The sequence below is a fragment of the Neovison vison genome, chromosome 11 (assembly GCF_020171115.1).
Source record: "Neovison vison isolate M4711 chromosome 11, ASM_NN_V1, whole genome shotgun sequence".
Classification (NCBI taxonomy): Eukaryota; Metazoa; Chordata; class Mammalia; order Carnivora; family Mustelidae; genus Neogale; species Neogale vison.
In genome coordinates this window covers 10,675,998-10,696,445 of record NC_058101.1, presented here as the reverse complement: position 1 = coordinate 10,696,445, position 20,448 = coordinate 10,675,998, and the positions used below count along the sequence as shown (strand labels likewise).

General features: G+C 36.8%; 1 protein-coding gene across 3 annotated transcripts in view; it reads left to right on the top strand.

Annotated features, from left to right (window-relative positions):
• SLC4A4 (solute carrier family 4 member 4) overlaps window positions 1-20,448 on the top strand; it is a 350,693-nt gene that overhangs the window by 270,579 nt on the left and 59,666 nt on the right. For all 3 annotated transcript variants that reach the window (XM_044225660.1, XM_044225658.1, XM_044225659.1), the window contains one exon: window positions 7,241-7,311. In XM_044225660.1, the coding sequence (XP_044081595.1) occupies window positions 7,241-7,311 (71 nt within the window). The remainder of the gene's footprint in view (window positions 1-7,240; window positions 7,312-20,448) is intronic.

Here is a 20,448-nt window from a genome sequence, read left to right as displayed (position 1 = left end):
ATTGTTTGATACCTCATAGACACCAAGTACAAAATTTGTTTTTTTTTTTCTCATTTCTCATTGTTTCACAAAAGAGGCCCCTGCCAGTTTTATCTTTTAGTTGTATTCTTTCTCAATGGAAACCAAAAAAAAAAAAAAAAACCAAAAAAAAAAAAAGAAGGTAATAAATTTGTGTGGAATGAAAAAAAAAAAGAAAAAAGAAAAAAAGAAAAAAAAATAAAGGGGTTCAAAATATAATTTTTCCCTCCAATTTTCCTAGAGGAAGATACTAACTAGGTTTTTCTTGGAAGCCAGTTCCCCTCAAATTAACAACTAATGTTGCTATTGTAGATAAATATGAAACATTGGAGCCATATTTAAAGAAAAAAAGTGTTAAGGAGTTCAGTATGTTCTAATTAGATCACTTAAGATTACTCCACTGGATCCCAAGTGTGCACGAGGGTTGGACACTGTATGCAGTCACGCAGAAGGAGGCCATAAAGGTCCTATTGGTGAAATGTTCAGTTCTCTTAAGGGGAATTGGTCTAATTCACTCAAAAACATAAATGATAGAATTTTGTAAATAGGGAAGAAGTCATGAGCTCTCCTCTTTCCTTTTTCCCCTCTCCTCCTCCTGCTCTTTCATCCTTCCCCTTCTGCTCTCAGCAAAAATTTATCGGGGTCCGTTTCATTTCTTTTTAAGAATTGAGCTTGGGATGAGGTACACTGCACATGTATCCCACACACATGCACCCACCACACATGTCCTTACCTACCTATACACTACACTGTATGTGTGCACCTCACTCACCTACACATACACCTATGCACCATACTGTATACACACACCGTGCCACACATACCTGTACACCACACACATACCTATACCTCATACTATACACACACCTATACACCACATACCACGTCACAACATCTGTACACCATCCTGCACCACAAGCACACACCACACACACCACATTCACCTATATACACACATACCTATATACCATACACACACGCACATGCATACCCCTGTACCATACTGCACACACCTATACACCAGACATACACATGCACACACCACACCACACCACACACATTTATATACCACACCACACACATCACACCACACACAGACCAAACTGCCCTGCACACACACAGACCTATACACCACACACACACACACACACACACACACACACCCCTATATACTCCACCACACACATACATACCCACACACACACTACACAAATACCACACAGACACACATATACACACAGATTTTTATAAAATGTGTTGTCTTTAAAAGTGTGTTAATTACTTTTTGAATGAACAAGCTCAGATTTTCATTTGACCTACACTTTCAGAAATCCATTTCTACTTTGGTACCTGTTTTCATTTGCCTAATGTGTCAAGGTTGCAGTGACTGTACTCTCAAGGGCATATTAATATTTTACAAAGGGTCAAAATAAACTTTCTAACCAAATGTGGTTTTGTATCTGGAGGGGAAAGAAGCCTTGCTAAAAATGATAAATAAATTAGAAAAGCAAGAAAATCACGCTGAGAGAATAGATACTATACTTTATTGTTAACAGAAGGGATATATTTTATTGATTCCTTGTTGACTGTTCCAGAGAGAACATGCTTCATAATGGATGAATGATTAAGAGGAATAAATCCTTTTTCAGGCACTGAAACATTGTTGTCTATAGTATCGCTAAGTAAAAGATGGCTTTTCCCCTGGTGTAAAACTGTAAGACCAAGTCAAGAGATTGAAAGTAGCCACGGCTTCCATGTCTGTGCCTTTGTTTTATTCCCAGCATGAGGAGGCTTCCAGATGCTCTAAAATGGTTGTCACTAGCGTAGAATTTCATTATCATTTCTTTCTATATAATTTTTCTATTATCTTAATAAATGCTATGCACCAATATGTTACAGCCATTAAAAAGAACTGCTGGATTGTATCTCCTGTGGTCCTATGTTATAGTCAATATGCGTTTCATAATTAGAAAGTCCATTAAAAGAAAATTAGGAAATAAAAGATAAAATTAGGAAACAAAAGATAATCCTAATTTATCTTCCATGACCTGCATCATATTCTAAGAAATTTTATTTTTATTATGTATCATTCCCTCTTTGGATTATAAAGTAGGTTTAAATCACAAAGTAATGGTTAGGCAGGAGGTACCAAGGAACGGGCTTTGCATTCGCAAGGAGATTTTACCAGCTGACAGTTTTCTCATTCATGGCTATATGGCCTTTTGAGAAAACCATAGAAATTTGAAACATCCATCATTTTAGTTTCCTTTTTCTCTCCTAGCCTAATATTTTAGCAATTTCTGTATAACACTTGCAGGAATCAGAAGCAATGAATTTGGGTAATCACCAGACCTGTATTAATTCTCTAGCTGTGGGTCTGTATAGAAACACAGATTTGGAAAATATACGCTGTAGTAATTTCTATACATATCTGAAATGTAATGATGAATGGGTATGGAAGAGAAGTGTGTGTGTATTTTTGTTTGTTTGTTTGCTTTGTGAAAACAGTGGTTAAATATATCCCCCTTAATATCTGACAGTAGCTGAGCTTTTTGACTTTCAAGGCAGTATCATAAGAGAACACGTGGAAAAGTGTCCCCGGGTTGGAGAATGTCCTAACTTGAACTTACCTAGGTACAGTGAAAACCTCAAGCATGAGGCTTGGTAAAAATACTTAGGAAGATGAAAGGGATAATAACAAGAGAAAGTGAAAAAAATTTTTTTCTTTATTTTATTTGTTTTAAGGCTCAAGTCTGAGGTAGTGGCAGGTAATTTCCCTAAGAGCTGTTTCTCCCACAGTTTTCTTCATTCACCTTGTCATCCCTCCAAAAGCCACTTTGGCCTTTTATTGATCTCGACATTTAAAGCATAAATATTTGATTTTATTAAGAGGCGCTCATGTGCTGAAATTATCCAGGACCCTTAAATAAGTCTGATGTGACCCCACAGGCAAGAAGCTTCTTCAGTTTTATTCTTATCTATTTTCCAGTTACTCTGTTTCCTCAAATTTGCTCAAGTAGAATGGAATAAAACATTAAAGTTTCATTATCATGGAGAATACTCTTAAATTTTTTGTGATTCAGAGCAGGTAAACCAATTCTGCATTATTGTAACCCTAAGAAGCTATGCTGAGGGTGTAGATTGAGATTTGGCTAAGATTTATTAAGCACCATCCAAGTGCCAGATATTTTACTAAGGGAGTTGAATAAACTCTATTTCAATACATTATATTGTAATATTGTAATATATATGTATTTAATCATCACATAAAGCTTGTGTGGTAGCAGCCCTTCTTCTAGGGGTGAAGTTTTGCTTCCTCCAGGTCATAAAGCTAGCAGTAACCCCGGCTAGCATCTATTTTAGGTCCACTTGGTCCTGGAGAACCCGCTAACAATTTTGCCTACATTGTCTTATTTCATCCTGTGCAGTAACCTTATGAGGCAGATTGTTATAAATCCAATTTCACAAGGGAAGGACCCGTGGTCAGTTGCGGTGAGGTGGCACTGTGCCCCAGAAGGTGGTGGAGACAGACAGAATTCCAGCCCTGTTTTCTTAGCAGTCCTTTCTCTAACTTGTGATGCGGTGGTACGTCAAAGCAGACAGATTGGCCTCAATGGCCATTTGTTGCTGTTCCTAGTTGACCTTGGAACTTTTTGTATATATTCCTGATGTTATAGTTCCTGCTAATGTGTAAAGCAGAGGAGTCCTGGGGTAGTTCCTGGTACCGGGTACTAGAGGATAAAGAAGGACAACCTTAAAGGTGCCATTGGTAGTCCCTGTGCAGGAGGTATACTTACGTTGACATATGGACGTCATCTTTTTCTCCTGCTCATAGCTCCTGTAACCTGTTCTTTCTGTAGATCTTTCATTAAAATAGAAGGAATAAAAATATCTAGCTTAAGACAGGAACACTCCCAGGCACATTTTTAAATGTCCATTACAATAGTGTTCAATCTCCTATTCCAGAAATCAGCTAGAATTTGATACATAGGAAGGAGGATCAAGAAGTGAAAATCCAAGGAACATAAAATGAGCAACCTGTGAAAACTCCTTGAAACCAAGCATGGGACACAGACTATACCAGGGTCAATTGGCTAATTCTACATTAGCCAGATTCCTATGGCAAAGACTTTCCTTGCTTCATAAGCCATGGTGCTGAGCAAACAGTGAAGACAGAGTGCAGTGTGTTTATGCTTTTTTATTTGACCTTTTCAGAATCCTAATTAAGGGTATTACAAATTCTATACACATAGATCATTCTGCACTTGGTTGCCAAAATACATAGATCCAAATGGTGACCAGTGGCTCTCATAGACCAAACTCCCAATTGGAATTGATCATTTCCTCTTAGGTGAGCTTAAAAACATTTACTTTTAATCTTACTTATGGACTCTACTATATTCTGCCAATATGGATTTATGGAAGTGCTTGTTTATATATTTACTTTGAAGTTCTCTTGAAGCAGCTACATACTAAAATAAGTAGGAAAGGCATATACTTTTTATGGTCCTTTTGATATAGTCTTTGGGATTTTTAGAGCCAGTATGCTTTAATAGCTTGTCTCAGAGGAAAACTGGAAAGATAAAAGGAATTTAGATGAGCAGAATTGATGTGTATCTAGAACTTGAAAGTAGTTACTGAAAGTTCAGATTGGAATCCTATTTTAGTTCACTTGTGGCTTTATTATCTGTCATTCATTTCACACAAAAAAGGAGGCTTGGATATCTTTCTCTTTCACTCCTACTCCTTGTTTCTATGCAGAGAAGTATGTTGCAAAAAGACCTTCACTCTCTTGTGATAGGAAGCTCATAAAATTGCATTAAAGAATCTTGCTCAGGAAGAACAGCTTCCCAGACCCCATCTAAATAGTGCCTGTGATTTTATATACGCTGTTTTCTTTCAAAAGCTTAGACCAGAAGACATTTCAGCTCAAAGTTGAGATTTACATCCCCTAACATTGGAGAGTATTATCCCACCTTGAATTCTGTGGCTGCAAAAATCAAATGCTGGGTAGGAAAAGAAAAAATGCCAAACGAGATTTTGGTACCGATTCTATTTCTTGTTGACTCTGCAATCCTGGGCAAGAAACATGGCATATCTTGCCTCAGAGTCTAGTCAACATAAAGTGGGTATAAAAATATATCTGTTACATGCTTTCAGGTGCTTTTAAGTGAGCAAATGGAATAATGAAATGTACTTTAGACTTTTTTAAGCAAAATCATAATAAAAATCTAGGTTTTGTTAATGAAAAGCTACTAACATCTTCTAACTTCTGGAAATGGATTCACGTTTGGCTTTATTGTTTGGGCCAAGCATCCTTTAGCCTATTTTGATTTTTTTCCATGACCTGCAATGAAATGGAATAAGAAAACAGTTTTACTAAGGAAGTAGGGGGTGCCCTAGCAGCAGCGAGCTTTAGACGAAAAGTTTAACAATTCCAGAACCTTCAGAGATCAGAATGGATTCCAAAATTGAGAAAAACTAGGACTCAACTAAATGTTTTCTCCCTTTTATTTGTTTTCCTTTTTTCACTTCTTTTGCCTTTATCTGCTCTCCTTTGTTTCAATTCATTAAATGGTTGATCCCTATTCTAGCCTTGTTTATTGACAGTAAACAAGTATTTTTTCAGCTTTATTGAAGTAAAATTGACAAAATTGTTATGTATTTAAAGTGTACAAAATGATGATTTCATATATGTATACATTAGGAAAGGATTTCCACCAACTTAATTCATATATCCATTACCACACATTTTATTCTATTTTATTTTATGCAGTTTTATTTTATGAACACTTAAGGCCTACGCTCAGCAAATTTCAGTTCTGTAATACAGTATCACCAGCTGTAGTTACCATGTTATACATTAGATCCTCAGATCTTGTTCTCTTATAACTGAAATTTTGTACCCCTTTACTAACTTTTTCCTATCCCCCCCCCCTCCCTGGCAACCACCATTTTACTCTCTATTTCTATGAGTTGTACTTATTTTTTATTTTATTATATTTTCTAGATTCTACCTATAAGTGACACCATATGGTATTTGTCTTTGTCTGGCTTATTTCAGTTAGCATAATGCCCTCATCCATATTTTTGCAAACGGCAGAATTTTCCTTTTTTCAAGGTTAAATAGTAAGCAAATATTTTTGAGTTCCTGTTGGTTGCATGCCAGACTGGGCAGATTCTGGGGAAAAGTGTGAACAAGACCTGCCCTTTCTGTTCTTTTCTCATGGATCTTATATTTTAAATTTCAACAGTCAAATAAATCTGTTTGTTTCTTCTTAAGAGTTTATGTGGGTAGGACCTAAAACATGGCAAGCTAAAAGGATAGTCTGGGGGCTTGGAGGCTGGAGGGGGCAGACAGAAGGGGACCAAATAACAATTAGCAAATTGGATGTTAAATATGACACTCAGAGACAAAAACTTAAGTGTCATTTTACAGTATCTCCACAAATTACAGCTATACTCTGAGTAACCGATTATTTTATAACACATAAAACTTCATGTAGTAGGAAAAAGCTTTATCTGATAAATAACACTTTAATTATGGAACTCTTTTTAAATACTGTTTTAATTTTAGACTCATAGATTTTAAAAAATGAAATGTTTCCAAGAGGAGAGTTGGTTTAATAAATTAATTAGATTCCTCCAAAAGTAAACTCTTAATAAATCTATAAATCATGCCAAATTATATAAAAATATTTTTTTAAAAATTAGATAAATATTTATTCCCATTATATTTATATGATTGATTATGTATTTGAAAGATTTTTTGTTTTACCACATTTTGCAAAGATACGCTTTCTCATATGCAATCCAAAGTTCCAAAAATCCCAAATTAGTTAGTGAAATGCCACTTTGTGAGATTTGACTACATGAAGCCAGTGATCAAATTACTCACTTACTAATATCCATTTATTTCACAGGCAAAATATATTGAGTGCCTTTTAGTAATGGTGAAGTGTTTTCCTTTTTCTGTCTGAAGCAAATTGTAATAAAATTTTTTAAAAATATTTGCCATTGTTTCTTATCAAATTTAAATACAAGAGATGTGCCCGTATCTTTGGTAATTTTTATTTAAGTGAAAGGTAACTACAGTTACAATAAAGAAAAATTCATTGGAATTTATTTTATTGTTGAAGACATGTTAATGCCTAGCTTAGCTTTGCAAAATTAAGGTCATTTTTATATTGTTTTTATGGTAAAAATTGTCTTTTTCTTACAGTTAATATCTCAATATCTAATGACACTACATTGGCCCCAGAGGATTTGCCAACTGTTTCTTCTACTGATATGGTAAGTGTCTTAATATTTCAGGTCATTTGCATATTGTATACACTAATTATAACATTCATGACATGATGTCTCCTGCCCTTTCCACCATCTGAGCTTGAATACAACTTCACAAATCAGTGATTGTGGATGGACAGAAAGAAACACTTTTCTTGCTCTAGTCAGCTTTTTTTTTTTCCTTTTTAACTCAAGTGAACATTTACCCCTACAACATGCTTTTTAAACCTTCTTAGGAATTTAACTACTATATCCATTCATTGTCACCTTGAGGTATTTTCACAGGGGAAAGTGAGGGCAGTCGCAATGTGAGAGCTTGGTATCCTCTCTCTGTTTCTAGTACAATTAAGAATTCTTCTGACTACCAAACAGTGTTGTGTTCTCCTCACTAAGAGTGATTGTAACAGGACATTTCCCCTGTCACTTAGAAAGGACTGTGCTTCTGTCACATGATATCCTTTCCCATGGCTTGTAACCAAGGACCTTTAAGAGACTGGAACCAAGCTTTAAAAATGAGCTGTTTTGCATGGAAGGTCACACACTGGAGGGAGACTTTTGTGTTGGAGAACAAGGGAGAAGAGCTATTTCAGGCTTCTAATTGTGTTGCTTCTACACTGGATATGGAGTCTTACCAAAGAATATCAATCTCTCGGTTATAAAGACAGAAACCATAATACCTTGTACTGAGAGAGTGCCCATCTCTCAGGAGACCTGAACACTTCTGCAGGTATTATGTCATGAGTGCCCACAACACCCTTTCAAAGATGATGTTTTGTATCTTTCCTGGACAACTCTCACTTGACCCTATTTCTCTCTTGTTTTCATGTTTTGTGGCTCTCTTGACTTCTTTCCTTACTGTTAAAGTTCTCCCTGATTTTTTCCAAACTGTGGCTCTTTTTTTTCAGTCTTTGAGCCAGCCAGCCAAGTGCCTAAAAGAACTTGATTAAAATACAGAGGAAAATAGTTCCTTCCAGACTTCAAATAATTTAACTTAAAGTCTAAAAATTTAAAATATATATAATTAATTAAAACCATAAGTTAATTTGCAATTAAAAATTAATAAAATACTTCCACTGACTTAAAAAGAGATTATTTCTAACTTAATTCCTTTTGTAACTAATCAAAGAAAGCTTTCAAATTAATGAAATTTTAAGCCCTGTCTTTGGGCAAATTCTGGTGTGACTCTAGTAATTGGTATATAGTTATAAGATGTCAGTATAAGATTTATGGAAAACAAATGGAAATTGTGATTGACTTCTGGTATGACTATTATAGAAGACATAAAGGAACAATAATGGTTACAATTTAGCTACCATTTACAGGGCACCTACTAGAGACCAGGTGTTTTACACATATTATGATCATTAACACAAACTGCCATATATAATTATGTTCATTTTATAGATGAGAGAAACGAAAGCTTTAGAAGGTAAATAACCTTTCTTGCTCTCGGTCACATAGCCGTAAATTATTAAAACAAAGATTTGACCAGAAGACTGAGTGGTTCTAAGACCAGTGATAATTTCTAGTACACTGTGGTGCTTCAGTGTTTGCAGATGGAAATGTTTACAATTTCAGTTCTTACACATGTTCTGTACTCCAGGACAATGGTCCCCTCGTGTGTATCAGTCACACACCTTAATTAAAATGTTAAGTTGCTATGTTTGGCACCTCTAGAGAAGAAAGTAGGATAAATGTGTGTGTGCATATATATGTGTGTAATTCTGAAGAACAACTATTCTGTCTGTCATTTCTCCTTTTCTATCCATATCAATGCCTTTAGGTATGCTTTGCTTGAATACACACACACATAAACACACACACACAATTTATATATGTATGTGATCCAGAAATGAGTTTTAAAGAGGCAATATGATTTATGATCACCAGTAATAACTGCCATTTGTTGAGCACCTACTAAGGGCCAGGCTCGTCACATTGTCTATAATCCTAAGAATAACTTTTGAGTTATTATGTTACCTGTATTTAAAAATTTTTTAAAAATTCAATTCAGTTAAATACAGTATATTATCAGTTTCAAGGGTAGAATTTAGTGATTCATCAGTCTTCTATAACACCCAGTGCTCATTCCATCATATACTTTCCTTACTTTCCCTCACCCAATTACCCCACCCCCCACCCTCTCCCTTCCAGCAACCCTGTTTGTTTTCCGTAGTTAAGAGTCTCTTACGGTTTGTCTCCTTCTCAATTTTTATCTGATTTTATTTTTCCTTCTCTTCCCCTATGTCCATCTATTTTGTGATGTTACCTGTGTCCTGTGAATGGAATCGAAGCTTAGAAAGGTTAACTGTCCTTCCAAAGGCTGTATCATCAGTATCTGTAAAAATCACGATTTCAACTCAGGGCTTTCTGACTCCAAAGTCTGCCCCTTTCCATTGTTTGGGGAAGCAGAATAGTGTTTCATGTAGAAGGACTTACAGATACTGAGTTCTCATGCCCGGTTTCAAACGTAGGGATCCACTACGTAACAGGTTTTGGTAGCTGCCCCGTTTCCCATTCGCGAAGCGCCGATGAGAATAGTACTTCATCTCACTGGCTCTGCGGAAGTCTACGACTTAGCATGGTGACTGGCACATACTTATTTCTCAAGCACGTTAGATACTATAATTATTCTGTTTGCGTATTTTTATCATTCCAGTAGGCCTTGTTGCCACCGCAAGTCAGGTCTGTGGAGAAAATAAGTTGGATGTCTCTGTTCTGACGGGCGACTGGGCCCTCTCTGGGTTCGGCCATGTTAGCTCTGCTACCCTCAGTCTTTCCTGGGACACAGAGTCATCAAGGATTTAATCTCCTTCTTTTATTCAGCCATAATTAGATTATGAAAGAAAGTGCTGGAAAAGTGACATGCAGCCCTGGGGCACCGGCAAGGCTCCGTCTCACAAGGCTCTGAGAACATCCTGTCAGGCGAAGGAAGGCTTTTTCTCTTCAGCTTCATTAGCACCAAGACAACTTTTCTTCTTCATAGTAGCAGTGTCTTTTCAGGAAAAATGGGCACTAGAGCATTTAGACTGCCTGGAACTCTAGAATAACCATCCCTCAAGATAAAAAAAGACCGGTTTTCCTTTATTTCCATTCATTGTTGGATTCATTATGTTTTTAATGCTTCTCACCTTCATCAGTTTTCCTGTAGACTTACAGGTAGGCATACCGTTTCAGCCTGCAAACAGAATTCTTCGAAAGGTCCTTCTAAAACTTTGAGACCAGCCACAGCTTCTCCACACTATATGGATACAGGGAGTCTTAGGATGTGCTGGCTTCAACTTAGCAGCTCTCAGAGGGAGAGACCAGATTTCACAACATCAGAGCTTTTCTAAGGAAGTGATTAAATAGATTAGTTGCTTTTTGTTTTTCACATTAGATTCTTTTTAAAAAAAATTATTAAATTTGAGATGCACTGTAAAACACACAGTTCTTACGTGGTCATCATGATGAGTTTTGACATTTTATAGACTCATGTAATCATCACCCAACACCGGGCACGTATAGAACATTGCCCTTCTCCCAGGAAATCCGATGGGGAATGCTCTTTGTCTTATGTTACGCCTCAGCTTCTGAGCCATGGGAGATCTTTCTTTGCTCAGCTACTCTGTCCCAGCCTTCAGAGGGCAGATGCCCTATAAAGGCCTGAATGCCTGAATGCCTCAGAGGGGTTTGCTTCCACTCTCCTGCCCTGCTTCCCATCTTAGGAAAGTGACTCTCTTACATTTGGTTGGGGCTCTGTATCTAAGGGGGGAGTTCTCTCAGCTTTCCTGTCAAACCTCCCACCTTTTGTATACGACCTGTGCACTTGGCAAGACCGTGAGAAAGTTTGGTGGATGGATGCAGGCTGAGTCTAATGCCTAGGGCTCCTTGGACTTCTGATCTATCACCCCAGTCTACATGCAGCCATTGAAAACTCATTGAAAATTTGACTTATTTGTCCATACCTCCATCTGCAGAGGCTTTCTCTTCCATGTGCTGCTCTGGCACGCACAAGGCAGCCATGGAGTTCTTCTCTCCCATGAAGGTCTTATAATTTTTTAGAGTTTATTTAAGTTTCTCTATATCCTTATCTCTCTGGTAGATTTTTAGAAACTGTGAAAGAGTTAATTCCTTGCTTTCCCTTTCCCTTTTTTTACCCCCTTTGCTCATTTGTTTTGTTTCTTAAATTCCACATATGAATGAAATTGTATGGTATTTGTCTTTCTCTGACTGTTATTTCACTTAGCATAACACTCTCTAGCTCTATCCGTGTTGTCATAAGTGCAACATTTTTTTTAATTAAAAAAATTTTTTATTAACATATAATGTATTATTAGCCCCAGGGGTACAGGTCTGTGAATCGCCAGGTTTACACACTTCACAGCACTCACCATAGCACATACCTTCCCCAATGTCCATAACCCCCCCCATCCTTCTTCTCCCCAACCCCCAGCAAACCTCAGTTTGTTTGGTGAGATTATGTAAGTGCAATATTTTATTCTTTTTGATGGCTGAGTACTATTCCATAGTGTGTGTACACACATACACACACACACACACTTATGTATAGCACAGCTTCCTTGTCCATTCATCAGTCAGTGGATACTTGTTTCCATAATTTGGATATTGTAGATAATGCTGCTATAAACATTGGGGTGCATGTATCCCTTTGAATTAGTATTTTTGTATTCTTCATATAAATACCTAGTTGTATATTGCTGAATTGTAGGATAGTTCTATTTTTAACATTTTTGAGGAACCTCCATACTGTTTTCTAGAGTGGCTGTACCATCTTGCATTCCTACAGTGTAGGAGGGGTCCCCCTTTCTCCACATCCTCACCAGCATTTGTTGTTTCCTGAGCTGTGAATTTTAGCCATTCTGACAGGTCTGAGTTTATATCTCATTGTAGTTTTGATTCATATTTCCCCAATGATGAGGGATATTGAGCATCTTTTCATGGTGTCTGTTAGCCATCTGTATGTCTTCTTTAGAAAAATGTATATTCATGTCTTCTGCCTCTTTTTTATTGGATTGTCTTTTGGGTGTTGAGTTTGGTAAGTTCTTTATAGATTTTGAATACTAACCCTTTATCAGGTGTGTCATTTGCAAATATCTCTCCCATTTGGTAGGCTACCTTTTAGTTTTGTTGTTTCCTGCACTCTGCAGAAATTTTTTATCTTGATGAGGTCCCAGAAGTTTATTTTTGCTTTTGTTTCACCTACCTCAGGAGACATATGTAGAAAGCAGTGGCTGTGGATGATGTCAAAGAGGTTATGACCTGTGTTCTCTTCTAGGATTTTGATGGTTTTCTCTTACACTGGGGTCTTTAATGCATTTAAATTGATTTTGGTGTATGTTATAAGAAAGTGGTCTATTTTCATTCTACATTCTATGTTTTAATCAAAGTAGAATCACCAGTTAGTTTTGATATTTCACAACAACACATACAGCTAGAGAAAACTGCAGCTCAAATGTATCCTTTAGTTCATAAAGTAAGATTGCAGATTACTGTAAATCTGGCCTACTCACTGCAGGGAAAAAACCCTGGAGTACATTAACCACTTAATCTTGAGACTTTTATTCGTAGAATTACCTTCATTTGTATATATTTTAAAAAGCCCATACTTTACCAGTTGAGCAGTATACCTAAGGAGAGCAATAGAGGATCTTTCATTTTTATTTATTTTATTATTTTATTTTTTTGCTTATTATGTTGTGCAGTGAAGCATATCATGTCTACATGGAAATGCTGTTAATCATAGAACTAAGAACTATTATAGTCTCATAAATTCTGCTTGGCAGTCAGACATGGAAGCAAAAGGGCTTTGATTTGATGTACCTTCAGGGTGATTTTAGGAGTTAACAGTCATTTTCATGGGAAATAGAATGTCATATTAATCTTCTTGTGCATAACATCTTTGTGATTTTTCTCTCACTGAGAAAGTTAAGTGCCATTCTGTCCTTAAATCCCCTTGAATATCACATGTTCCTACTTTTAAAAACATTATGGGAAGTTTTAAAGCATGCAGTCAAGTACAGAGAATAGTACAGCGAACCCCCACATACACATCACATAGCTTCAATCAACATTTTGCTCATCCTCTCTCACATATGTATCTCCCACTTTTGTCATTGGGAGGATGCTATAGAATTTAAAATTTTAAAATTCATTCCCTTCAGTATACCTTGGATTTTTAAGATTTACAAACAAATCTATTCGGTGTTAACAGAATAATTATCTAGAAAGTGAGATCCAGAAAAACAGGTTGATATTTCTTTTTCATGAAATTGACCACAATTATGATCCTCAGCAACTTGGTCCCATTTATCTTATTTTTTTTTTTAATTATCCATTTGCACAGTCAGTCTGTTTTGGCTCACCTGGTCCACTCACTGTTAGTTTCTCCACCTGGGGAACGTCCAGTAAATTTTGAAGAAAGGATGTGCTGGATAAGTGAATGAAGTGTTGTATGTCCCTGAATCAGCATCTTTTCTCTTCTCCTTGTCTATTGCTTTACCTCTTGTTTTATGCCAGTGCAGGAAGAAATATACATCCAAAGCTTCTCATTTTTTATTCCCCTTCCACTCAGTTTTGTTACTCTCTCTGCCATTCTTTTTTAGTTTTGTTCTCTTGCCACTCTTTTTTCTACTCTTTGGAGTATGAGAGTTCTACATGGACCTGTCTTTCTTTTAAGGCTTAGCTTAACTTTTGTTTTCTCTGTGCTAAATGAAACTGATTAGTCCTTTTTCTGATCCACTAATTTCTATACTGTTCATTCAGACACTTTTTTCACTGCTTTGCATTATTAGTTAATATTTAAGTGGACATATTTTATTTCTCCAAGGAAACTTTTAAAAATTTGTTTTTGTTTTATTCTTCTTTATTGCTCCCTTAACACTACCTTAGTTCCTTTATCTAATCAGGATCCAGTGCATTTTCTGTTTTCTTTTGGCTACATTTTTCTATTTTCCACTTGTAGCTGTTACTCAGAATAGTCTATATCTTATTGAAATAACCTCACCAGAGTTAGCAAACAAAATAAAACAAAAACCAAGGGTCCCAGTTACATTTGAATTTCAGGTAAATAATGAATAATTTTTTTAGTACAAATATGTCTTATATATTGTATAGGTCATATTTATAATAAAAATATTATTCACTGTTTACCTGAAATTCAGATATAACTGAGCATCCTTTATTTTATCTGGTAATTTCAATTTATTATTTTTTTAATTTAAATTCAAGTTAGTTAACATATGTGTAGTATTGGTTTCAGGAATAGAATTTAATGATTCATCACTTACTGAAACCCGCAGTGCTAATTCCAACAAGTGCCTTCTTTATGTCCATCACCTATTTAGCCCACCCCCCCATCTGCCTCTCCTCCTGCAACCCTCAGTTTGTCCTCTATTTTTAAGAGTGTCTTATAGTCTGTCTCCTGTTTTTATCTTACTTTATTTTTCCTTCCCTTCCCCTGTGTCCATCTGTTTCATTTCTTAAATTCTACATGAGTGAAATTGTGTATCTGTCTTTCTCTGGCAGACTTATTTCTCTTAGCGTAATATACTCTAGTTCCATCCATGTTGTTGCAAATGGCAAGATTTCATTCCTTTTGATGACTGAGTAATATTCCATGCTCTCTGTATAGCAATTCTTTATCCATTCATCAGTTGTTAGACATTTGGACTTTTTACATAATTTGGCTATTGTTGGAAATGCTGCTGTAAACGTTGGGGTACATGTGCCTTTTTGATCAAGCATTTTTGTATCCTCTGGATAAATACCTAGTAGGACAATTGCTGAGCCATAGGGTAGTTTTATTTTTCACTTTTTGAGGAATCTCCATACAGTTTTCCAGAGTGGCTGTAGCAGTTTCTGTTCCAACCAGCAGTGCAAAAGTCTCCTTCCTCTGCATCCTCACCAACATCTCTTGTTTTCTACAGTTGTGGATCCATTTCTGTGTTCTCTATTCTGTTCCATTGATCTGTGTGTCTGCTCTTGTGTCAGTACCATACTGACTTGCTGATTACAGCTTTGTAATACAGCTTGAAATCTGAGATTGTGATGCCAGCATTTTGCTTTTCATTTTCAATATTACTTTGGCTATTCAGGGTCTTTTCTGGCTCTATACAAATTTTAGTATTGTTTGTTCCAGATCTGTGAAAAATCCTGATCTTATTTTTATAGGGATTGTTTTGAATGTGTAGCTTGTTTTGGGTAGTAGAGACATTCTGTATTTTAGAAAATTTTAATAATATTTGTTCTTCTAATCCATGAGCATGGAATGCTTTTCCATTTCTTTCTGTCCTCTTCAGTTTCTTTCATAAGTGTTCTGTAGTTTTCAGTGTGTAGGTCTTTTACCTCTTTGGTTAGATTTATTTCTAGCTATCTTATTGTGCAATTGTAAATGGGATTGATTCCTTGATTTATGTCTATGCTACTTCCTTACTGGTGTGTAGAAATACAACAGACTTCTGTACCTTGATTTAATATCCTGTAACTTTGCTGAATTTGTGCATTATTTTTAGCAATTTTTGATGGACTCTTTTGGGTTTTCTATGTAGAAAATCAAGTCATTTACAAAGAGTGAACATTTGACTTTTTCCTTGCTGGTTTAGATGTCATTTATTTCTTTTTGTTGTTCCATTACTAAGGCTAGGACTTCCAGTCCTATGTTGAACAGTGGTGAGAGTGGACATGCCTGTCATGTTCCTGACCTTAGAGGAAAAGTTCAGTTTTTCCCCATTGAGGATGATATTAGATGTGGGTCTTTTGTATATGGCCTTTATGATAGTGAGATGTGTTCCTTTTATCCCTACTTTCTTGAGGGTTTTTTATTAAGAAAGGATGCTGTATTTTTTCAGATGCTTTTCTGCATCTTTTGAAAAGATCATATAGTTCTTACCTTTTCTTTTATTAATGTGGTTTATTACATTGTTTGATTTGTGGATATTGAAGCACCCTGCAGCCCAGGAATAAATCCCACTTGATCGTGGTGAATAATCCTTTTAATATACTGTTAGATTCAGTTAGCTAGTATCTTGGTGAGAATTTTTGGATCCATGTTCATCAGGGATATTGGTCTGTAATTCTCCTATTTAGTAGGGTTTTTGTCTGGTTTGGAGTTAAGGTAATGTTGACCTCATAGAGTTTGGAAGTTTCCCTTCCTTTTCCATTTTTGGAACAGTGTCAGAAGAATAGGTATGTATTCTTTAAATGTTTGGTGGAATTCCCCTGGGAAGTCATCCAGCCCTGGACTCTTGTTTGTTGGGAGATTTTTGATTACTGATTCAATTTCTTTGCTGGTTCTGGGTCTGTTCAAACTTTTTATTTCTTCCTGTTTCAGTTTTGGTAGTTTATATGTTTTTAGGAATTATCCATATCTTCCAGATTGCCTAATTTGTTGGCATATAATTTTTCACAATATTCTCTTATAATTGTTTGTATTTCTGCAGGGTTATTTGTGATTGCCACTCTTTCATTCATGATTTTATAAATTTGGGTCCTTTCTTTCTCTCTCTCTCTCTCTCTCTCTTTTTTTTTTTTTTTTTTTTTGATAAGTTTGGCTAGGGGTTTACCAATTAATTTTTCAAAGAACCAGTTCCAAGTTTTGTTGATCTACTTTAAAAAACATTCTATATTATTTATTTCTGCTCTAATCTTAATTATTTCCCTTCTGCTGGTTTTAGTCTTTATTTGCTGTTCTTCTTCCAGATCCTTTAGGTGTAGGGTTAGATTGTATACTTGAGATTTTCTTCTTGAGGAAGGCCTGCATTGCTATATACTTCTCTCTTATGACTGCCTTTATTTCATCCCAAAGATTTCAGACTGTTATATTTTCATTTTTACTTGCTTCCATGTATTTTTTTAATTTTTTCTTTAACTTCCTAGTTAACCCATTCATTCTTTAGTAGGAGGATGTTCTTTAATCTCCATATATTTGTGGTTTTTCCAAATTATTTCTTGTGGTTGACTTTAACTTTCAAAGCATTGTGGTCTGATAATATACATGGTATGATCACAATCTTTTTCTACTTATTGAAGCTTGATTTGTGACCCAGTATGTGATCTTTTCTGGGGATTATCCTGTGTGCATTTGAAAAGAATGTTTATTTTTCTGCTCTAGGATAAAATGCTCTGAATATGTTTGTTAAGTCCATCTGGTTCAGTGTGTCATTCATAGCCCTTGTTTCCTTGTTGATCTGCTTTGATGGTCTATCCATTGCTGTGAATGGGGTGTTAAAGTCCCCTACTATTATTGTATTATTATCAACGTGTTTCTTTAAATTTGTTATTAGTTGATTTATGAATGTGGCTGTTCCCAAGTTGGGGGCATGGCATAGATATTCACAAGTTTTAGATCTTCATGTTGGATAGATCTCTTTATTATGATGTTGTACCCTTCTTCATCTCTTATTACATCTTTTATTAAACCAGTCTTTGGTTTAAAATACTAGTTTGCCTGATATAAGTATGGCTACTCCAGCTTTCTCTTTTCATGTCTATTAGCATGACAGATGGTTCTCCACTGCCTCACTTTCAATCTGGAGGTGACTTTGTGAGATCTGAAGTGAATCTCTTGTTGACAGCATATCAGTGGGTCTTGCTTTTTTATCCACTCTGATACCCTCTATCTTTTGATTGGTCCTTTACTTTCAGAGTAATTATTGGTAGATACGAGTTTAGTGCCATTGTATTACCTGTAAAGTTGCTGCTCCTATACATTGTCTCTGTTCTTTTCTAGTCTTTGTTTCTTTTGGTCTCTCTTTGCCACTCAAAGGGTCCCCTTTACTATTTCTTGCAGAGCTGATTTAGTTTTTCAAACTCCTTTAATTTTTACTTATCTGGGAAACTCTTTATTTTTCCTACTCTGAATGACAGACTTGCTGGATAAAGTATTCTTGGCTGCATATTTCTCCCATTTAGTGGTTGAATACATCATGCCACTCCTTTCTGGCCTGCTAAGTCACTGTGGACAGGTCTGCTGCCAGTCTTATGTGTCTACCCTTGCAGGTTAAAGACCTTTTTCCCATTGGTGCTTTCAGAATTCTCTCTTTATCTTGGTATTTTGTAGGTTTCACTGTGACATATTGTCGTATTGACCTGTTTTTGTTGATTTTGAGGGGAGTTCTCTGTGCTTCTTGGACTTGATCTAGGACACCTACAATACATACACTATTGTGCTTTGTGGAATCGCTGAATCCCCTAAGTCTATATTCAAGATCTATTAGTTTTCTTTCCCTCTTTTCAGACTCATTATTTTCCATAAATTTATCTTCTGTATCACCTATTTGATCCTCTACTTCTTCGTCCTCATTGTGATTACATCCAGTTGGTTTTGCTTCTCAGTTATAGCATTTTTTCCCCCCGCATGACTAGTTTTTAGATCTTTTATATCTGCAGCCAGGGTTTCTCTGGTGTCTTCTATGCTTCTTTCAAGCCCAGCTAGTATTCCTATGACTGTTGACTTAAATTCTTTTTCAGATATACTGCTTATATCTGTTTTAAACAAATCCTGGCTGTGATTTCCTCTTGATCTGTCTTTTAGGAAGAATTCCTCCATCTTGTTATTGGTCTGGGTTTCTGTCTTTTGCATATTATGAAAGCTTGTTATGTTTCCTGTTCCCGAGAGTAATACTGTATTAAGAAGGGATTATATACTGTCCAGGGCCTGGCTCCTCAGGAAGTATTTCTGGTATATGCTGTGCATACCCTACTGTTGTGTTTTGACTGCTCTTTCCCACAGGTCAGTCCCCTACAGAGTTCCTCCTTGCTTGCATTGAGAATTGTTTGGACCTTTAACTAGGTGTGCTTTGATTTGCTTATTAAGATAAGCCTGATTTAAAAAAAAAAAAAGTCCAGATCTAAGAAAAGAGAACAGGAAAGGGAACAATAAAAGCAAAGGGATGAACAAAAAATTGTAATCTGATACCAAATAAAAAAGAAAAACAAAGAAAAAAAATTAAAAGAAATCCTGGTCCTATTTTCACCAGAACTGCAGCTGATACTTTAGAACACTCTATGATGGGTAGACTTGGTACATGCGGGGGGCCTGTGTTGGTCCTCTGGGAGAGAGGTGCACTGTGCAGGCTTACAGTCAGACCTGCCCTGGTAAAGATGCTCCTGCTGGGTGCAGAAGGTGTAGAGTTTGGTATAAGAAACTCCAGCCTCCACTGGAGCTGCTTTGTTTCTCTCTGAAGTCTGACTGTGCTAATGAGGGGTGGGGGTTGGAGGATGACATCATTCCACCCTCTCATCCCTGGGGAGGGGAACCTGTGGCTGCTGCTGTTCAGGAGGCCCTCACAGGAAAGGGAATAGTCTCCCCTCCTGTGTCCTAGACTTTTATCAGACCCTTGCCCTCAACCTGTCCATGCCCAGGCTGTGTTTTATCTTTGGCCAGTGGCTGGGATTCAAAACTCCAAATCTTAAAGGGCACAACAAGCCGTGGACCCACTTGCCTACTCCAGAGGAAAGCCTCACAGTGCTGTACCTGGCACCGTTCTGTCCCAGAAAAGCAGTCCCATGATACTCAAACATGGTGCTTAGGTATATTGTGATGATCAGTGAAAAGCTGGGACCAGGTTATCTGCCCTCCATGCATGCCTTTGTACCCTGCTGTTGAATGGGTCCTCAAAGGCTCCCAGCAGGCCTTTTGTCCTTAGAGAGGCAATATACCCTCTTCCAAATGTATTCCAGGAAGGGGTGTGATCAGGACGCCTGGGTGGCTTAGTTGGTTATTAAGAGGTAGCTGTCAGCTGTCAGTATTAGGAGTTGGGCTATAGCAAGTGGTAACTAAAAGAGTCCTGGGATTGAGTCCTGCAGCAGGCTCCCTACTCAGTGAAAAATCAGCTTCTCCCTCTGCCCCTTCCTTCTGCTTGTGCTCTCTCTCAAATAAATAAATAAAATGTTAAAAAGAAAAAAGAAGGGGCATGATCTCACCCAGGACAACTGAGGGGATCCTCTCACCACAGCATGTTGTACAAACCCTGTGCGCTGATCTTTCTCCTGCTCTCTCTCTCTCTCCCTGACTTCAGTCCATGAAAATCACTCCCTACATTTCGTGGCACCATAGCTTTTCTCTCTCCCAGTTCAGAGCTCTGAGCCATGCATCTGCCACATTCTCTCCCCCGAGTCATGCAGATTCTTTTCTTCATCCAC